This window comes from Lonchura striata, chromosome Z (genome assembly GCF_050655825.1).
Source record: "Lonchura striata isolate lonStrDom1 chromosome Z, ASM5065582v1, whole genome shotgun sequence".
In the NCBI taxonomy this organism is placed as follows: Eukaryota; Metazoa; Chordata; class Aves; order Passeriformes; family Estrildidae; genus Lonchura; species Lonchura striata.
In genome coordinates this window covers 86585194-86605650 of record NC_140740.1, presented here as the reverse complement: position 1 = coordinate 86605650, position 20457 = coordinate 86585194, and the positions used below count along the sequence as shown (strand labels likewise).

Here is a 20457-nt window from a genome sequence, read left to right as displayed (position 1 = left end):
TTCCCAAAATTTTGTTTTTTTGAAATCCCAAAAATCCCCAAATTTTGGGTTTAGAAATCCCAAAAATTACAAAATTTTGTTTTTTTGAAATCCCAAAAATCCCAAAATTTTGATTTTTTGGGATCCCAAAATTCCCAAAATTTGGTTTTTGGGACCCAAAAAAATCCCAAAAATTTTGGGTTTAGAAATCCCCAAATTCCCAAAAATTTTTGTTTTTAGAAATTCCAAAAATCCCCAAAATTTGGGTTTTAGAAATCCCAAAATTCCCAAAATTTTGTTTTTTTGAAATCCCAAAAATTCCAAATTTTGGGTTTTAAAAATCCCAAAAATCCCAAAATTTTGAATTTAGAAATTCCCAAAAATCCCAAAATTTTGGTTTTTTGGGATCCCAAAATTCCCAAAATTTGGTTTTTGGGACCCCAAAAATCCCCAAAATTTTGGGTTTAGAAATTCCCAAAAATCCCAAAATTTTGGTTTTTTGGGATCCCAAAATTTTGGGTTTCATTATCCCCAAATTCCCAAAATTTGGTTTTTGGGACCCAAAAAATCCCAAAAATTTTGGGTTTAAAAATGCCAAAATTCCCAAAATTTTGAAATCCCGAAATTCCCAAAAATCAGTTTTAGGGATCCCAAAATTTGGGGTTTTCGGGACCCAAAAATCCCAAAATTTTGGGTTTTAGAAATCCCAAAATTCCCAAAATTTTTGGGTTTAGAAATTCCAAAAAAACCCCAAAATTTGGGTTTTAGGGACCCAAAAATCTCAAAATTTTGAAATCCCAAAAATCCCAAAAATTTTGAGTTTAGAAATCCCAAAAATCCCAAAATTTTATTTTTTTGGGATCCCAAAATTCGGTATTTGGGACCCAAAAAATCCCAAAAATTTTGGGTTTAGAAATGCCAAAATTCCCAAAATTTTGGTTTTTTGAAATCCCAAAAATCCCCAAAATTTGGGTTTTAAAAATCCCAAAAATCCCCAAAATTTTGGTTTTTTGGGATCCAAAAATCCCAAAATTTTGGGTTTAGAAATCCCAAAAATCCCCAAAATTTTGAATTTAGAAATCCCAAAAATTCCAAAATTTTGGGTTTTAAAAATCCCAAAAATCCCAAAAATTTTAAATTTAGAAATCCCAAAAATCCCAAAATTTTGTTTTTTTGGGATTCCAAAATTTTGGGGTTTTGGGGCGGTTTTTTTTGGGGTTTTCGTTTCGACCAATCAGGAAGCTCGAGGGGGGCGGGGCGTTCTGGCTCGGCCAATCAGAGCCCAGAATTCACCGGGATCGTCCAATGGGAGCCAAGCTGCCAAAAATCCCCAAAATTTGATATTAATTAGGGTTAATAAGGTGTTAATTGGGGTTAATTAGATATTAATTAGGGTTAATTAGATATTAATTAGGATTAATTTGTGAAATAGGAAATATTAATTAGGGTTAATTAGACACTCATTAGGGTTAATTAGACGTTAATTGGGGTTAATAGCTGTGAAGGGAGATGTTAATTAGGGTTAATTACATATTAATTAGGGTTAATAAGGGAAATGGGAGATATTAATTAGCATTAATTGGATATTAATTAGAGTGAATTAGATAATAATCAGGGTTATTAGCTGTGAAAAGAAATATTAATTAGGGTTAATTAGATATTAATTCAGGTTAATAGCTCTGAGTGGAGATACTAATTAGCGTTAATTAGCTACTAATTAGGGTTAATTAGATATTAAGTAGGGTTAATAGCTGTAAAGGGATATATTAATTAGGGTTAATTACATATTAATCAGGGTTAATAGCTGTAAAGGGAGATGTTAATTAGGGTTAATTAAGTATTCATAAGGGTTAATTAGTTATTAATTAGGGTTAATAGGTGGAATGGGTGATATTAATTAGGGTTAATTAGGTATTAATTAGGGTTAATTAGATATTCATTAGGGTTAATAGGTGTGAAGGGTGATATTAATTAGGCTTAAGTAGATATTAATTAGGGTTAATAGGTGTAATGGGAGCTATTAATTAGGGGTAATTACATATTAATGAGGGCTAATAGCTGTAAAGGGAGATATTAATTAGGGTTAATTAGATATTAATTAGGGTTAATAGGTGGAAAGGGACATATTAATTAGGGTTTAGTATTAATTAGGGTTAATAGCTGTGAATGCAGATATTAATTAGGGTTAATTAGATATTAATTAGGGTTGATAGCTGTGAAGGATGATACTAATTAGGGTTAATTAGCTATTATTAATTAGGGTTAAAAAGATATTAATTAAGATTAATAGGTCTGAAGGGAGATATTAATTAGGATTAATTAGATATTCATTAGGGTTAATAGGTGGAATGGCAGATATTAATTAAGGTTAATTAGATACTAATTAGGATTAATTAGATATTAATTAGGGCTGATCAGATATTCATTACGGTTCTCATGATCCACTGAACTCGCCTATTAATAAACACATCTCATTTGCATATTAATGACCCCGGTCCATTTCTCACGCAACGCATTAATTATTAAACCCGCGTTAATTTGCATACTAATTTGCATATTAATGATCCCACCCCTTCCGCCCCGCCCTCCCTTTCCCCTTATTCTTTATTAAATCCACATTAATTTGCATGTTAATTTGCATATTAATGACCCCACCCCTTCCGCCCCACCCTCCCTTTCTCATAAAATCCACATTAATTTGCATACTAATTTGCATATTAATCACCCCACCCTTTCCACCCATGCCCTCCCTTTCTCCTTATTATTAAATCCACATTAATTTACATATTAATTTGAATATTAATCACCCCACCCCTTCTGCCCCCGCCCTCCCTTTCTCCTTACTCTTCTTCATTAAATCCACCATAATTTACATACTAATTTGCATAATAATCACCCCACCCCTTCCGCCCCGCCCTCCCTTTCCCCTGACCATTCTCCCATTGAACTCCCACATTAATTACGAAACCCCTACTAATTTGCATACTAATTTGCATATTAATGACCCCACCCCTTCCGCCTCCGCCCTCCCTTTCTCCTTATTATTAAATCCACGTTAATTTACATACTAATTTGCATATTAATCACCCCACCCCTTCCACCCCCGCCCTCCCTTTCCCTTGACCATTCTCCCATTGAACTCCCACATTAATTACGAAACCCATACTAATTTGCATACTAATTTGCATATTAATGACCCCACCCCATCCGCCTCCGCCCTCCCTTTCTCCTTATTATTAAATCCACATTAATTTACATACTAATTTGCATATTAATGATCCCACCCCTTCCGCCCCCGCCCTCCCTTTCCCCTGACCATTCTCCCATTGAACTCCCACATTAATTACAAAACCCGTACTAATTTGCATACTAATTTGCATATTAATGACCCCACCCCTTCCGCCTCCGCCCTCCCTTTCTCCTTATTATTAAATCCACATTAATTTGCATACTAATTTGCATATTAATGACCAAACCCCTTCCAACCCTGCCCTCCCTTTCCCCTGACCATTCTCCCATTGAACTCCCACATTAATTACGAAACCCGTACTCATTTGCATACTAATTTGCATACTAATTTGCATATTAACGACCCCACCCCTTCCGTCCCCGCCCTCCCTTTCCCATGACCGTTCCCACACGCAACTCCCGCGTTCCTCCGCACACGCTAATGACACGCAAACCAACAAATCCCCTCTCTCCCGCCTCCTGTCGCGTGTACATCGCGTGTTAGCCCACACGCCAATTAATTAACCCTTAATTAAGCTCATTAACTCACCCGCCGGCGCCACCGGCACCCCGGCGAAGTTGGCGCCGCCGGCCTCGCCCGGCGCCATCATGGCGGCGGCGGCCGGGTAGCCCTCGGAGGACACGCGTGACGCTGGCGTGTGCTGCACCGTGGGCGGGGCCCGGGCCTCGGGCGCCGCCTCGAAGTCACGCGTGTACTCGTCCTTCACCAGCATGGCGGCCGCCGGGGGGGCTGCGGACACGCTAAGGTCACACGTGGGCGGGGACGCGCAAAGTGAGGGGGGAACACGCTACGGTCACGCGTGTGCGGGAATGGGAATGTGGGAAAGGAGGGGGAACACGCTAAGGTCATACGTGGGCGGGCATGGGAACGTGCTAAGGTCATACATGTGCGGGGACACGTGAAGGGAAAGGAACACGCTACGGTCACGCGTGTGCGAGAACATGGGAAAAAAAGAGGAACATGCTAAGGTCATGCGTGAACTCGTCCTTCACCAACATGGTGACGGCCGGGGGGGCTGCAAACATGCTAAGGTCTCACATGTGCGGGAACATGCTAACGTCATGTGTGTGCGGTACTGGGAACATGTGAAGGGAGGGGGAACACGCTAAGGTCACACATATTACACGTATGTAACACACGTGTCCCGACTCACCTGAGCTCTGCAGCGTCAGCCCCGAGAGATCTGGAACATACAAAGAACACGCCAAGGACACGTGTGAGGTGGGAGGCGCCCGGAACATGCTAATGCCATGCGTGTGACATGTGTGTGAACATGTGAAAACACGCTTGGAGCAAAAAAATGCCAAAAAGTCACGTTTGAACACGCTTGTGGCACGCGAAATGCCTTAGCGTGTTCTTAGCGTGTTCTTAGCATCTTACGTGCGTGTGAGCTCCGTGTTCAGCCACCCACACCCATGACATGTATGTGAACATGCCAAAACATGCTTTAACTCAAAACATCGCCATAAACCGGCCAAAAATCGACCTTTTAACGCGCTTTTTACATGTGAAACGGCTTAGCATGTTCTTAGCATGTTTGCGTGTGTGCGATCACCGATGCCGGGCGGTCACGGTTATGACATGTGTGTAAACATGTGAAAACATGCTTTGGGCAAAGAAACGGCCATAAAACGGCCCAAAATCCAAGTTTTAACACGCTTTTTACATGCGAAACGGCTTAGGATGTTGTTAGCGTGTTCACGTGTGTGCAATCACCGATGGTGGGCGAGACATGCATGGAAACACGCCAAAACACGCTTCAAAAAAAAAAAAACGCCATAAAACAGCCAAAAATCGACCTTTTAAGGCGGTTTTTACACGTGAAACGGCTTGGCATGTTCTTAGCGTGTTCATGTGTGTGCTGTCAGCAATGCTGCGCGCTCACACTTGCGACACGCGTGTGAACACGCTAAGACGCGCTCGGAGCCAAATCCCCTTTGAAAAGCCCACGAAATGGCCGCAAAGCGACCTTGTAACACGCGTGTTACACAGGAGTTGGCTCGGCGTGCTCTTAGCATGTTGTTACCATGTTCTGCGTGCGTGAGCTGCGTGTTCGCCCCCCCCGCTCCCACGCCACGCGCCAAAACACGCTTTGAACGGAAAGAAACGGCCGTTTCGACGCGGTTTTTTTTTGGTTTTTCCGCGCACACGCGTGGCACACGCGTGTTCACGCGTGCGCGCTGACCGATGCCGGGCGAGACGACGCGCTCGTAGTGGTAGGGGTTGACGCAGACGCTGTCGCACTTGAGGTCGAAGGCGAACTGGCAGTACTTGACGTGCTTCAGCTCGTTCTTGTGCAGGTCCGGCCAGCGCCACAGCCGCGCGTAGATCACGTGCGGGAAGCCCTTGCGGCCTGCCACCTGCCGGGGACACGGGAAAACATGTGTGTTACACGGGAAAACACACGGGTTACATGGGAAAACATGCGTGTTACACGGGAAAACGTGTGTTATATGGGAAAACATGTGTGTTACAGGGGAAAACGCGCCTAGATCATGTGGGGAAAGGCCTTGCGGCCTGCTACCTGCGGGGGACATGGGAAAACATGCGTGTTACATGGGAGAACATGTGTGTTACATGGGAAAATGTGTGTTACATGGGAAAACATGTGTGTTATATGGGAAAACATGTGTGTTACATGGGAAAACGTGTGTTATATGGGAAAACATGTGTGTTATATGGGAAAACATGTCTGTTACATGGGAAAACATGTGTGTTATATGGGAAAACGCGCGTAGATCATGTAGGGAAAGGCCTTGCGGCCCGCCACCTGTGGGACACGGGAAAACATGTGTGTTACATGGGAATACATGTGTGTTATATGGGAAAACATGTGTGTTATATGGGAAAACATGTGTGTTATATGGGAGAACATGTGTGTTATATGGGAAAACATGTGTGTTATATGGGAAAACATGTGTGTTACATGGGAGAACATGTGTGTTATATGGGAAAACGTGTGTGTTACATGGGAGAACATGTGTGTTATATGGGAAAACATGTGTGTTACAGGGGAAAACGCGCATAGATCATGTGGGGAAATCCCTTGCGGCCCGCTACCTGCCGGGACATGGGAGAACATGTGTGTTATATGGGAAAACATGTGTGTTATATGGGAAAACATGTGTGTTATATGGGAAAACATGTGTGTTATATGGGAAAACATGTGTTATATGGGAGAACATGTGTGTTATATGGGAGAACATGTGTGTTATATGGGAATACATGTGTGTTATATGGGAAAACATGTGTGTTATATGGGAGAACATGTGTGTTATATGGGAGAACATGTGTGTTGCATGGGAGAACATGTGTGTTATATGGGAAAACATGTGTGTTACATGGGAAAACATGTCTGTTATATGGGAAAACGTGTGTGTTATATGGGAAAACGTGTGTGTTATATGGGAAAACGTGTGTGTTACATGGGAAAACGTGTGTGTTACATGGGAAAACATGTGTGTTACAGGGGAAAACGCACGTAGATCATGTGGGGGAAGCCCCTGTGGCCCGCCACCTGCAGACACGGGAAAACATGTGTGTTACATGGGAGAACACGCGTAGATCATGTGGGAGAAGCCCTTGCGGCCCGCCACCTGTGGGACATGGGAAAACATGTGTCTTACATGGGAAAACATGTGTGTTATATGGGAATACATGTGTAGATCACGTGGGGAAAGCCCTTGCGGCCTGCTACCTGCGGGACATGCCAAAACATGCGTGTTACATGGGAGAACATGCGTGTTACACGGGAAAATGCGCGTGTTACATGGGAGAACATGTGTGTTACATGGGACAATGCGCGTGTGAGAGAGGAAAACAGATGGAGTTGTTGTCATGTGGGAAATACACGTGTGAGAGGGGAAAACATGTGTGTTACACGGGACAACACGCGTAGACCACGTAGGGAAAGCCCTTGCGGCCTGCTACCTGCGGGACATGGGAAAACATGTGTGTTACATGGGAAAACATGTGTGTTATATGGGAGAACATGTGTGTTATATGGGAAAACGTGTGTTACAGGGGAAAACATGTGTGTTATATGGGAGAACATGTGTGTTACATGGGAAAACATGTGTGTTATATGGGAAAACATGTGTGTTATATGGGAAAATGCGTGTAGATCACGTGCAGGAAGCCCTTGCGGCCCGACACCTGCCGGGGACATGCCAAAACATGTGTGTTACATGGGAAAACATGTGTGTTGCACGGGAAAACATGTCTGTTACACGGGAAAACATGTGTGTTATATGGGAAAACATGTGTGTTACATGGGAATACATGTGTAGATCACGTGGGGAAAGCCCTTGCGGCCCGCCACCTGCCGGGGACATGCCAAAACATGTGTGTTACATGAGAAAACATGCGTGTTACATGGGAAAATGCACGTGTGAGAGAGGAAAACATGAGGAAACACGTGTTGACATGTGAGAAACACAGGATCAGAGCGGGAAAACACACGTGTTACACGGGAGAACACACATAGATCACGTGGGGGAAGCCCTTGCGGCCTGCTACCTGCCGGGACATGGGAAAACATGTGTGTTACATGGGAGAACATGTGTGTTGCATGGGAAAACGTGTGTTATATGGGAAAACATGTGTGTTACACGGGAAAACATGTGTGTTACATGGGAAAACATGTGTGTTATATGGGAAAACATGTGTGTTATATGGGAATACATGTGTGTTACACGGGAAAACATGTGTGTTACATGGGAGAACATGTGTGTTATATGGGAATACATGTGTAGATCACGTGGGGAAAGCCCTTGCGGCCCGCTACCTGCGGGACATGCCAAAACACGCATGTTACATGGGAGAACATGCGTGTTACACGGGAAAATGCGCGTGTTACATGGGAAAACATGTGTGTTACATGGGAAAATGCACGTGTGAGAGAGGAAAACAGGTGGAGTTGTTGTCATGTGGGAAACACGCGTGTCAGAGAGGAAAACATGTGTGTTACACGGGACAACACGCCTAGATCACGTGGGGAAAGGCCTTACAGCCTGACACCTGCGGGACACGGGAAAACACGCGTGTTACATGGGACAACACGCGTGTTACATGGGAAAACACGTGTGTGAGAGAGGAAAACAGGTGGAGTTGTTGTCATGTGGGAAACACGCGTGTGAGAGAGGAAAACATGTGTGTTACATGGGAGAACACGCGTAGATCACGTGGGGAAAGCCCTTGCGGCCCGCTACCTGCCGGGGACATGCCAAAACACGTGTGTTACATGGGAGAACACGTGTGTTGCATGGGAAAACATATCTGTTACAGGGGAAAACATGTCTGTTATATGGGAAAACATGTGTGTTACACGGGAAAACATGTGTGTTATATGGGAAAATGCGCGTAGATCACGTAGGGAAAGGCCTTGCGGCCTGCTACCTGCGGGACATGGGAAAACATGTGTGTTACATGGGAAAACATGTGTGTTACATGGGAAAACACGTGTGTTACATGGGAAAACGTGCGTAGATCACGTGGGGAAAGCCCTTGCGGCCTGCTACCTGCCGGGACATGGGAAAACACGCGTGTTACATGGGAAAACATGTGTGTTACATGGGAAAACATGTGTGTTACATGGGAAAACACGCGTAGGTCACGTGGGGGAAGGCCTTGCGGCCCGCCACCTGCGGGACATGCCAAAACACGCGTGTTACACGGGAAAACGCGCGTGTGAGAGAGGAAAACATGAGGAAACACGTGTTGACATGTGAGAAACACGGGACCGGAGCGGAGGAACACGCATCTTACATGGGAAAAGACATGTTACACAGGAAAACACGCGTGTTACATGGGAAAACACGTGTGAGAGAGGAAAACAGATGGAGTTGTTGTCATGTGGGAAACACGCGTGTGAGAGGGGAAAACGTGTGTGTTACACGGGAAAACGTGCATAGATCACGTGGGGAAAGGCCTTGCGGCCCGACACCTGCTGGGGACACGCCAAAACATGCGTGTTACACAAGAAAACACGCGTGTTACATGGGAAAAGACGTCTGTTACACAGGAAAACACGCGTGTTACATGGGAAAACACATGTGTGAGAGAAGAAAACAGGTGGAGTTGTTGTCATGTGGGAAACACGCGTGTGAGAGGGGAAAACATGTGTGTTACACGGGAAAACACGCCTAGATCACGTGCGGGAAGCCCTTGCGGCCCGACACCCGCGAGCATGGGAAAACACGCGTGTTACATGCGGAAACATGTGTTACGTACGAAAACGTGTTACATGGGAAAACACGTGTGTGAAAGGGGGTAACATGTAACACGTAACATGTAACATTTAACATGTAATATGTACCGTGTAACGTGTAACATGTAGTATGTGGCGTGTAACATGTAATGTGTAACATGCCACATGTAATATGTATTATGTAACACGTACCATGTAATATGTAACATGTACTGAGTAATCTGTAATGTGTAACATGTAATATGTAACGTGTAACACGTAATATGTAGCATGTCACATGTAATATGTGATGTGTAACATGTAACATGTAATGTGTAACGTGTAACATGTAATGGCTAATATGTAACATGTAACATGTAATATGTAACATGTAATATGTAACATGTAGCATGTCACATGCAATATGTGATGTGTAACATGTAGTATGTAACATGTAGTGTGTAACATGTAATGCCTAATACGTAATATGTAACATGTAACATGTAATGTGTAACAAGTAATATGTAACATGTAACATGTAACATGTAACATGTAATATGTAACGTGTAACATGTAATATGTAGCATGCCACATGCAATATGTGATGTGTAACATGTAATGTGTAACATGTAATGTCTAATAAGTAATATGTAACATGTAACATGTAATATGTAACATGTAATGCGTAATATGTAGCATGTCACACGTAATATGTGATGTGTAAGATGTAGCATGTAACATGTAGTGTGTAACATGTAATGCCTAATACATAATATGTAACATGTAACATGTAATATGTAACATGTAACACATAATATGTAGCATGTCACATGCAATATGTGATGTGTAACATGTACTGTGTAACATGTAATGCCTAATACGTAATATGTAACATGTAACATGTAACACGTAATATGTAGCATGTCACATGCAATATGTGATGTGTAACATGTAATGTGTAACATGTAATGCCTAATACGTAATATGTAATATGTAGCATGTAACATGTAACATGTAACATGTAATATGTAACATGTAACACGTAATATGTAGCATGTCACACGCAATATGTGATGTGTAACATGTAACATGTAACGTGTAACGTGTAATGCCTAATACGTAATATGTAACATGTAATATGTAACGTGTAACACGTAATATGTAGCATGTCACATGAATATGTGATGTGTAACGTGTAACATGTAATGTCTAATAAGTAACATGTAACATGTAATATGTAACATGTAGCATGCAACGTGTAATGCGCAACATGCAGCACGTAACACGCAACGTCTAATGAGTAACATGTCGCATGTAACATGTAACATGCAACATGATACGTAGCATGTAACCTGTAACACGCACCACTTCCCCCGCAACACGCGACACGCAACGTCCCACGCAACTTGCACCACGCCGCGTGCAACACATCCCACGCCCCATGCAGCGTGCAACACGCGCCATCTAACACGTAACACCCCAACCCCCAACAACACGCCCTCAACACGCCAGCAACACGCCAGCAACACGCCAGCAACACGCGTGCCCACCTGCAGCCGCCCGTCCAGCGTCCGCTGGATGGTGACGCACTTGCTGGGGTGGGCGCCGTTGGTGGTGATGGCGGCGATGAGCGAGTCCAGCTCGTCCTTCTTCTCCTTCAACTTCTTGACCAAGCTCTCGATGGCGCGCTTGGCGAACGTCTCGCTCTCGCCGCCCTGCCGGTGGCACATCAGGCTGTGCACGATGCTCAGGCACGCGTCGCCGCTCGTCGGCGTGCCCGCCGCCGGCATGCTCTCCATGGGACACGCGTGTGCGGTGGCGGCGGTCGTGGGGTTCCTTCAAGGCTCGGGGAGTTCTTTGGGTTTGTTGTGATTTTCGGAGGGTTTCGCTCGACGTTCGTTGGGTTTCGTCAAGTTTTGGGACGTTTCGGGCGCGGCTTTTTTGGGGTTTTGTCGAGTTTTGGAGGTTTTGGGTGGCTTTTGTTGGGTTTTGTCAAGATTTGGACGTTTCGGGTGCGGCTTTTTTGGGGTTTCGTGGAGTTTTGGAAGTTTTCAGTGACTTTCGTTGGGTTTCGTCAAGTTTTGGAGGTTTTGGGCAACTTTTGTTGGGTTTTGTCAAGATTTTGAGATTTTGGGCGTCGGTTTTTGGGGTTTCGTTGAGATTTGGAGGTTTCACTCAACGTTCGTTGGGTTTCGTCAAGTTTTGGGGCGTTTCGGGCGCGGCTTTTTTGGGTTTTGTCGAGTTTTGGAGGTTTTGGGTGGCTTTTGTTGGGTTTTGTCAAGATTTGGAGGGTTTGGGCGACTTTCGTTGGGTTTTGTCAAGATTTGGAGGTTTTGGGCGACTTTCGTTGAGTTTCGTCAAGTTTAGGGACGTTTCGGGCGCGGCTTTTTTGGGGTTTTGTGGAGTTTTGGAAGTTTTCAGTGACTTTTGTTGGGTTTCGTCAAGATTTGGACGTTTCGGGCGCGGCTTTCTTGGGTTTTGTCAAGTTTTGGAGGTTTTGGGCGACTTTTGTTGGGTTTCGTCAAGATTTGGAGGTTTTGAGCAAATTTTGTTGGGTTTTGTCAAGATTTGGAGGTTTTGGGCAACTTTCGTTGGGTTTCGTCAAGATTTGGAGGTTTTGGGCGTTGGTTTTTGGGGTTTCGTTGAGATTTGGGGGTTTCACTCGACGTTCGTTGAGTTGCTTCAAGTTTTGGGGCGTTTCAGGCGCGGCTTTTTTGGGTTTTGTCAAGTTTTGTAGGTTTTGGGCAACTTTTGTTGGGTTTTGTCAAGATTTGGACGTTTCAGGCGCGGCTTTTTTGGGGTTTCGTTGAGATTTGGAGGTTTTGGGCGACTTTCGTTGGGTTTTGTCAAGATTTGGAGGTTTTGGGTGGCTTTCGTTGGGTTTTGTCAAGATTTGGAGGTTTTGGGCAACTTTTGTTGGGTTTTGTCAAGATTTGGAGGTTTTGGGCAACTTTCGTTGGGTTTTGTCAAGTTTTGGACGTTTCGGGCGCGGCTTTTTTGGGGTTTCGTGAAGTTTTGGAGGTTTTGGGCGACTTTCGTTGGGTTTTGTCAAGTTTTGGAGGTTTTGGGTGACTTTCGTTGGGTTTTGTCAAGATTTGGAGGTTTTGGGCAACTTTTGTTGGGTTTTGTCAAGATTTGGAGGGTTTGGGCGACTTTTGTTGGGTTTTGTCAAGATTTGGAGGGTTTGGGCAACTTTCGTTGGGTTTTGTCAAGATTTGGAGGTTTTGGGCGACTTTCGTTGGGTTTCGTCAAGATTTGGAGGTTTTGGGCAACTTTTGTTGGGTTTTGTCAAGATTTTGGAGGTTTCGGGTGACGTTTTTTGGAGTTTTGTCGAGTTTTGGACGTTCCGGTTGCGGCGTTTCTGGGTTTCTTCCGATTTCTGAGGTTTTGGTCAACGGGTTTTGGAGGTTTCGTTGAAATTTGGAGGTTTCGGTCGACGTTTGTTGAGTTCCTTCAAGTTTTGGACGTTTCGGGAGTCGCTTTTTTGAGTTTCTTCAGATTTTGGAGGTTTCAGGCGATGTTTGTTGGGTTTCGTCGAGTTTTGGAGGTTTCAGTCAAAGCTTTTTGAGTTTCTTCCAATTTTGGAGGTTTCGGGCGACGTTTTTTGGAGTTTCGTTGAGTTTTGGAGGTTTCAGACAAAGCTTTTTGAGTTTCTTCAAGTTTTGGACGTTTTGGGAGCGGCTTTTTAGAGTTTCTTCCAATTTCGGAGGTTTTGGGCGACGTTTTTGGGCTTTCGTCAAGTTTTGGAAGTTTCACTTGACGTTTGTTGGGTTTTCGTTGACTTTTGGACGTTTCGGGCAACGTTTTCCGGGTTCCCTTCAAGTTTTGGATGTTTTGGTCGCGGCTTTTTGGAGTTTCTTCCGATTTTGAATGTTCCGCTCAACGTTTTTTGGGGTTTCCTTCAAATTTTGGCTGTTTCGGTCGAGGTTCTTTGATCTTCTTGCGATTCTGGGAATTTCGGGCGCGGCTTTTTTGAGTCCCTTCAACTTTCGGCTTCGACGCGGCGGTTTCGGAGGTTTAAGTCGACGTTTTTTGGGGTTTTGTTCAAATTTTGGCTTTTCCTGCGCCGATTTTGGATGTTTCGGTCGACGTTTTTTCGGTTTCCTTCAAATTTCGGCCATTTCAGCGATGCTTTTTTTGCCTTTCTTCCAATTTTACCTTTTCCGCGCCAATTTTGGATGTTTCGCTCGACGTTTTTTGAGTTTCTTCAAATTCCTGCCGTTTCGGGCACCGTTTTTTGGGGTTTCTTCGATTTTTTGATGTTTCGGGCGGCGTTTTTTGGGGTTTCTTCCGGTTTTTGGCCGTTTCGGGCGCAGCTTTTTGGAGTTTCTTCAAATCTCGGCTTTTCCGCACCGATTTCGGACGTTTCACTCGTCGTTTTTTGGGGGTTTCTTCAAATTTCGGCCATTTTGGTCACGGCTTTTTGCCTTTCCTCAACTTTTAGCCGTTTCAACCGCCGTTTTTTGCCTATCTTCAGATTTTGGCCGTTTCGGTGGCCGTTTTTTGGGTTCTTTTCCAATTTTGGCCGTTTGGGTGGCGGGTTTTTTGCTTTTCTTCAAATTTCGGGTGTTGTGGTCACAGCTTTTTGACTTTCCTCAAATTTCAGCTTTTCTGCTGCGATATGGTGCGGTTGGGTGGCGGCGTGACTTTCTTCCCCAAAAAAAAATTTGAAAGGGATGGGAAGAGATCGAGTTGAATGAAATATAAAAGAATAAAGTTTCAATAAATCGAATTGAAATCAATTTTCAACGCAGAGTGGCAACCAAAGCCACCTGCAGGATCTCTGGGTCACTCTGGGCACAGGATCCCTGGGTCACTCTGGGCACAGGATCCCTGGTCACTCTGGGCACAGGATCCCTGGGTCACTCTGGGCACAGGATCCCTGGTCAGTGTGGGCACAGGATCCCTGGTCAGTGTGGGCACAGGATCCCTGGGTCACTCTGGGCACAGGATCCCTGGTCAGTGTGGGCACAGGATCCCTGGTCACTCTGGGCACAGGATCCCTGGTCAGTGTGGGCACAGGATCCCTGGTCAGTGTGGGCACAGGATCCCTGGTCAGTTTGGGCACAGGATCCCTGGTCAGTGTGGGCACAGGATCCCTGGTCAGTTTGGGCACAGGATCCCTGGTCAGTGTGGGCACAGGATCCCTGGTCAGTGTGGGCACAGGATCCCTGGGTCACTCTGGGCACAGGATCCCTGGTCACTCTGGGCACAGGATCCCTGGTCAGTGTGGGCACAGGATCCCTGGTCACTCTGGGCACAGGATCCCTGGTCAGTGTGGGCACAGGATCCCTGGTCAGTGTGGGCACAGGATCCCTGGGTCACTCTGGGCACAGGATCCCTGGTCACTCTGGGCACAGGATCCCTGGGTCAGTGTGGGCACAGGATCCCTGGTCAGTGTGGGCACAGGATCCCTGGTCAGTGTGGGCACAGGATCCCTGGATCAGTGTGGGCACAGGATCCCTGGTCAGTGTGGGCACAGGATCCCTGGTCACTCTGGGCACAGGATCCCTGGGTCACTCTGGGCACAGGATCCCTGGTCAGTGTGGGCACAGGATCCCTGGTCAGTGTGGGCACAGGATCCCTGGGTCACTCTGGGCACAGTATCCCTGGTCAGTGTGGGCACAGGATCCCTGGGTCACTCTGGGCACAGGATCCCTGGTCAGTGTGGGCACAGGATCCCTGGTCACTCTGGGCACAGGATCCCTGGTCACTCTGGGCACAGGATCCCTGGTCAGTGTGGGCACAGGATCCCTGGTCAGTGTGGGCACAGGATCCCTGGTCACTCTGGGCACAGGATCCCTGGGTCACTCTGGGCACAGGATCCCTGGGTCACTCTGGGCACAGGATCCCTGGTCAGTGTGGGCACAGGATCCCTGGTCAGTTTGGGCACAGGATCCCTGGGTCACTCTGGGCACAGGATCCCTGGTCACTCTGGGCACAGGATCCCTGGGTCACTCTGGGCACAGGATCCCTGGTCACTCTGGGCACAGGATCCCTGGGTCACTCTGGGCACAGGATCCCTGGGTCACTCTGGGCACAGGATCCCTGGGTCACTCTGGGCACAGGATCCCTGGTCACTCTGGGCACAGGATCCCTGGGTCACTCTGGGCACAGGATCCCTGGTCACTCTGGGCACAGGATCCCTGGTCAGTGTGGGCACAGGATCCCTGGGTCACTCTGGGCACAGGATCCCTGGGTCAGTGTGGGCACAGGATCCCTGGGTCACTCTGGGCACAGGATCCCTGGGTCACTCTGGGCACAGGATCCCTGGTCAGTGTGGGCACAGGATCCCTGGTCACTCTGGGCACAGGATCCCTGGGTCACTCTGGGCACAGGATCCCTGGTCAGTGTGGGCACAGGATCCCTGGTCAGTGTGGGCACAGGATCCCTGGGTCACTCTGGGCACAGGATCCCTGGTCAGTGTGGGCACAGGATCCCTGGTCAGTGTGGGCACAGGATCCCTGGGTCACTCTGGGCACAGGATCCCTGGTCAGTGTGGGCACAGGATCCCTGGTCAGTGTGGGCACAGGATCCCTGGGTCACTCTGGGCACAGGATCCCTGGTCACTCTGGGCACAGGATCCCTGGGTCAGTGTGGGCACAGGATCCCTGGTCAGTGTGGGCACAGGATCCCTGGTCAGTGTGGGCACAGGATCCCTGGTCAGTGTGGGCACAGGATCCCTGGTCACTCTGGGCACAGGATCCCTGGGTCACTCTGGGCACAGGATCCCTGGTCACTCTGGGCACAGGATCCCTGGGTCACTCTGGGCACAGGATCCCTGGGTCAGTGTGGGCACAGGATCCCTGGGTCACTCTGGGCACAGGATCCCTGGTCAGTGTGGGCACAGGATCCCTGGTCACTCTGGGCACAGGATCCCTGGGTCACTCTGGGCACAGGATCCCTGGTCAGTGTGGGCACAGGATCCCTGGGTCACTCTGGGCACAGGATCCCTGGTCACTCTGGGCACAGGATCCCTGGTCAGTGTGGGCACAGGATCCCTGGTCACTCTGGGCACAGGATCCCTGGTCAGTGTGGGCACAGGATCCCTGGTCAGTGTGGGCACAGGATCCCTGGTCAGTGTGGGCACAGGATCCCTGGTCAGTGTGGGCACAGGATCCCTGGTCACTCTGGGCACAGGATCCCTGGGTCACTCTGGGCACAGGATCCCTGGTCAGTGTGGGCACAGGATCCCTGGTCAGTGTGGGCACAGGATCCCTGGTCAGTGTGGGCACAGGATCCCTGGTCAGTGTGGGCACAGGATCCCTGGTCAGTGTGGGCACAGGATCCCTGGTCAGTGTGGGCACAGGATCCCTGGTCAGTGTGGGCACAGGATCCCTGGGTCAGTGTGGGCACAGGATCCCTGGTCAGTGTGGGCACAGGATCCCTGGTCACTCTGGGCACAGGATCCCTGGTCAGTGTGGGCACAGGATCCCTGGGTCAGTGTGGGCACAGGATCCCTGGTCACTCTGGGCACAGGATCCCTGGTCAGTGTGGGCACAGGATCCCTGGGTCACTCTGGGCACAGGATCCCTGGTCACTCTGGGCACAGGATCCCTGGGTCACTCTGGGCACAGGATCCCTGGTCAGTGTGGGCACAGGATCCCTGGGTCAGTGTGGGCACAGGATCCCTGGTCAGTGTGGGCACAGGATCCCTGGTCACTCTGGGCACAGGATCCCTGGGTCACTCTGGGCACAGGATCCCTGGTCAGTGTGGGCACAGGATCCCTGGGTCACTCTGGGCACAGGATCCCTGGTCACTCTGGGCACAGGATCCCTGGTCAGTGTGGGCACAGGATCCCTGGTCAGTGTGGGCACAGGATCCCTGGTCACTCTGGGCACAGGATCCCTGGGTCACTCTGGGCACAGGATCCCTGGTCACTCTGGGCACAGGATCCCTGGTCACTCTGGGCACAGGATCCCTGGGTCACTCTGGGCACAGGATCCCTGGTCAGTGTGGGCACAGGATCCCTGGTCAGTGTGGGCACAGGATCCCTGGGTCACTCTGGGCACAGGATCCCTGGTCAGTGTGGGCACAGGATCCCTGGGTCACTCTGGGCACAGGATCCCTGGTCACTCTGGGCACAGGATCCCTGGTCACTCTGGGCACAGGATCCCTGGTCAGTGTGGGCACAGGATCCCTGGTCACTCTGGGCACAGGATCCCTGGGTCACTCTGGGCACAGGATCCCTGGTCAGTGTGGGCACAGGATCCCTGGGTCACTCTGGGCACAGGATCCCTGGGTCACTCTGGGCACAGGATCCCTGGTCAGTGTGGGCACAGGATCCCTGGTCACTCTGGGCACAGGATCCCTGGGTCACTCTGGGCACAGGATCCCTGGTCAGTGTGGGCACAGGATCCCTGGTCAGTGTGGGCACAGGATCCCTGGGTCACTCTGGGCACAGGATCCCTGGGTCACTCTGGGCACAGGATCCCTGGTCACTCTGGGCACAGGATCCCTGGGTCACTCTGGGCACAGGATCCCTGGTCAGTGTGGGCACAGGATCCCTGGTCAGTGTGGGCACAGGATCCCTGGGTCACTCTGGGCACAGGATCCCTGGTCAGTGTGGGCACAGGATCCCTGGGTCACTCTGGGCACAGGATCCCTGGTCACTCTGGGCACAGGATCCCTGGTCACTCTGGGCACAGGATCCCTGGTCAGTGTGGGCACAGGATCCCTGGTCACTCTGGGCACAGGATCCCTGGGTCACTCTGGGCACAGGATCCCTGGTCAGTGTGGGCACAGGATCCCTGGGTCACTCTGGGCACAGGATCCCTGGGTCACTCTGGGCACAGGATCCCTGGTCAGTGTGGGCACAGGATCCCTGGTCACTCTGGGCACAGGATCCCTGGGTCACTCTGGGCACAGGATCCCTGGTCAGTGTGGGCACAGGATCCCTGGTCAGTGTGGGCACAGGATCCCTGGGTCACTCTGGGCACAGGATCCCTGGGTCACTCTGGGCACAGGATCCCTGGTCAGTGTGGGCACAGGATCCCTGGTCACTCTGGGCACAGGATCCCTGGGTCACTCTGGGCACAGGATCCCTGGTCACTCTGGGCACAGGATCCCTGGTCACTCTGGGCACAGGATCCCTGGGTCACTCTGGGCACAGGATCCCTGGTCAGTGTGGGCACAGGATCCCTGGTCAGTGTGGGCACAGGATCCCTGGTCAGTGTGGGCACAGGATCCCTGGTCAGTGTGGGCACAGGATCCCTGGGTCACTCTGGGCACAGGATCCCTGGTCAGTGTGGGCACAGGATCCCTGGGTCACTCTGGGCACAGGATCCCTGGTCACTCTGGGCACAGGATCCCTGGGTCACTCTGGGCACAGGATCCCTGGGTCACTCTGGGCACAGGATCCCTGGTCAGTGTGGGCACAGGATCCCTGGTCAGTGTGGGCACAGGATCCCTGGGTCACTCTGGGCACAGGATCCCTGGGTCACTCTGGGCACAGGATCCCTGGTCAGTGTGGGCACAGGATCCCTGGGTCACTCTGGGCACAGGATCCCTGGGTCGCTCTCCACTCTGCGCTGCTCGCTGTGTCTGCTCGCCCGTTCCCTTCCCACATCCCAAACTTTGTTCCGGGCCGGGCGGTGTTTCCCCGGCCCAGCGCGGTGTCCCGGCTCCGGCCCCGGGGCCGTCCCGCGGGGAGCCGGGCCGGTGCCGCGGTTCGGGGAAGGGTCCCGGGCGCGGGCCCGGCCGGTCCGGCCTTACCTGGGCGCGGCCGCCGAGGGGGCGCGGGCAGGCCGGGGCCTCCGGCCCGGGCGCGGCGGCGGCGGCTCGGGGCAGCCCCGGCGCCGCTGCCGCTGCCGAGGTGTCGGTGCCGGTGCGGTGCCGGTGCTGTGCCGGTGCTGTGCCCGTGCCCGTGCCCGTGTCCCGCTCGCTCCGGTCGCTTTCGCCGCCGCCGCTGGTCCCGACACGTCCGGGCCGCTGCCACCGCGCATGCGCCACATCCGGGTCCCGCCGCGCCTGCGCCACATCCGGGTCCCGCCGCGCATGCGCCACATCCGGGTCCCGCCGCGCATGCGCCACATCCGGGCCCCGTGGCGCATCCGCCATATCCGGGTCCCGCCGCGCATGCGCCACATCCGGGTCCCGCCGCGCATGCGCCACATCCGGGTCCCGCCGCGCATCCGCCACATCCGGGTCCCGCGGCGCCTGCGCGGGCGGGCGCGTTGTGTTTGTGGTTGGCGGGCGGCGCGCCGCGGGGAGAGCGGAGCGGGCGGGCTGCGCTCCGGGGAACCGGGATTTCGCTGCATCCCACGGGATATCACGGGATCCCACTGCATCCCACGGGATATCACGGGATCCCACTGCATCCCACGGGATATCAAGGGATTCCACTGCATCCCACTGGATTCCACAGCATCCCACAGCAATCCACAGCATCCCACTGCATTCCACAGGGTCCAGCTGGGTCCCACTGGATCCCGCTGCATCCCACGGGATCTCACAGGATCCCACAGCATCCCACGGGAACCCCCAGCATCCCACTGTATCACACAGCGTCACACTGGATCCCATGGAATCCCACGGGATCCCAATGGAGCCCCCATCATTATGCTGGATCCCACAGCATCCCACTGTATCCCACGGGATCCCAGAGTGTCCCACGGGATCCCACTGGATCCCACAGCATCCCATAGGATCTCACGGGATCCCAGAGTGTCCCACGGGATCCCACTGGATCCCACTGGATCCCACGGGATCCCACGGGGTGCAGGATGCAGGATAGCCCCAGGGAACCAGGAGTGCGGGCAGCATCCCTTCCCCACCCTGGCAGCACCCCCGAGCTCTGCGGGACACGGACCCTCCCTGGGCACTCCAGGGATGGGATCCAACCCTCCTGGGCAGTTCCAGTTCCTGAGCCCCTTTCCATGGGGAAATTCCTGCTGGTTCCACCCTGAGCCTTCCCCGGCCCAGCCTGAGGCCGTTCCCTCTCCTCCTGTCCCTGTTCCTGGAGCAGAGCCCGACCCCCCGGCTGTCCCCTCCTGTCAGGAGCTGTGCAGAGCCACAAGGTCCCCCTGAGCCTCCTTTGCT

The 20457-nt window shown here is 50.5% G+C and overlaps 2 protein-coding genes across 4 annotated transcripts in view; both read right to left on the bottom strand.

Moving 5' to 3' along the window:
* SMAD4 (SMAD family member 4) overlaps positions 1 to 11450 on the bottom strand; it is a 37242-nt gene extending 25792 nt beyond the window's left edge. The window contains exons 1-4 of one of the 2 annotated variants that reach the window (XM_085566777.1): positions 10967 to 11450; positions 5415 to 5589; positions 4383 to 4412; positions 3758 to 3958 (exon numbers count right to left, since the gene is read on the bottom strand). In XM_085566777.1, coding sequence (XP_085422903.1) covers positions 3758 to 3958; positions 4383 to 4412; positions 5415 to 5589; positions 10967 to 11215 — 655 coding nt within the window. In that variant the 5' untranslated portion in view covers positions 11216 to 11450. The remainder of the gene's footprint in view (positions 1 to 3757; positions 3959 to 4382; positions 4413 to 5414; positions 5590 to 10966) is intronic. The other variant, XM_085566778.1, reaches the window with a different exon arrangement.
* A 570-nt stretch (positions 11451 to 12020) lies between these two features.
* On the bottom strand, positions 12021 to 19956 carry LOC146763921 (uncharacterized). 2 transcript variants are annotated; one of them, XM_085566783.1, is made up of 2 exons: positions 19132 to 19956; positions 12021 to 14066 (listed from the first exon to the last, which is right to left on the bottom strand). In XM_085566783.1, the coding sequence occupies exons 1-2, from the start codon at positions 19939 to 19941 to the stop codon at positions 14019 to 14021; spliced, it is 858 nt and encodes a 285-aa protein (XP_085422909.1). In that variant the 5' UTR covers positions 19942 to 19956; the 3' UTR covers positions 12021 to 14018. The 2 variants fall into 2 exon arrangements, with proteins under 2 accessions (XP_085422909.1, XP_085422910.1); XM_085566784.1 differs by having other exon boundaries at positions 12021 to 14062; positions 19132 to 19574.
* Between the last annotated feature and the right edge of the window lie 501 nt (positions 19957 to 20457).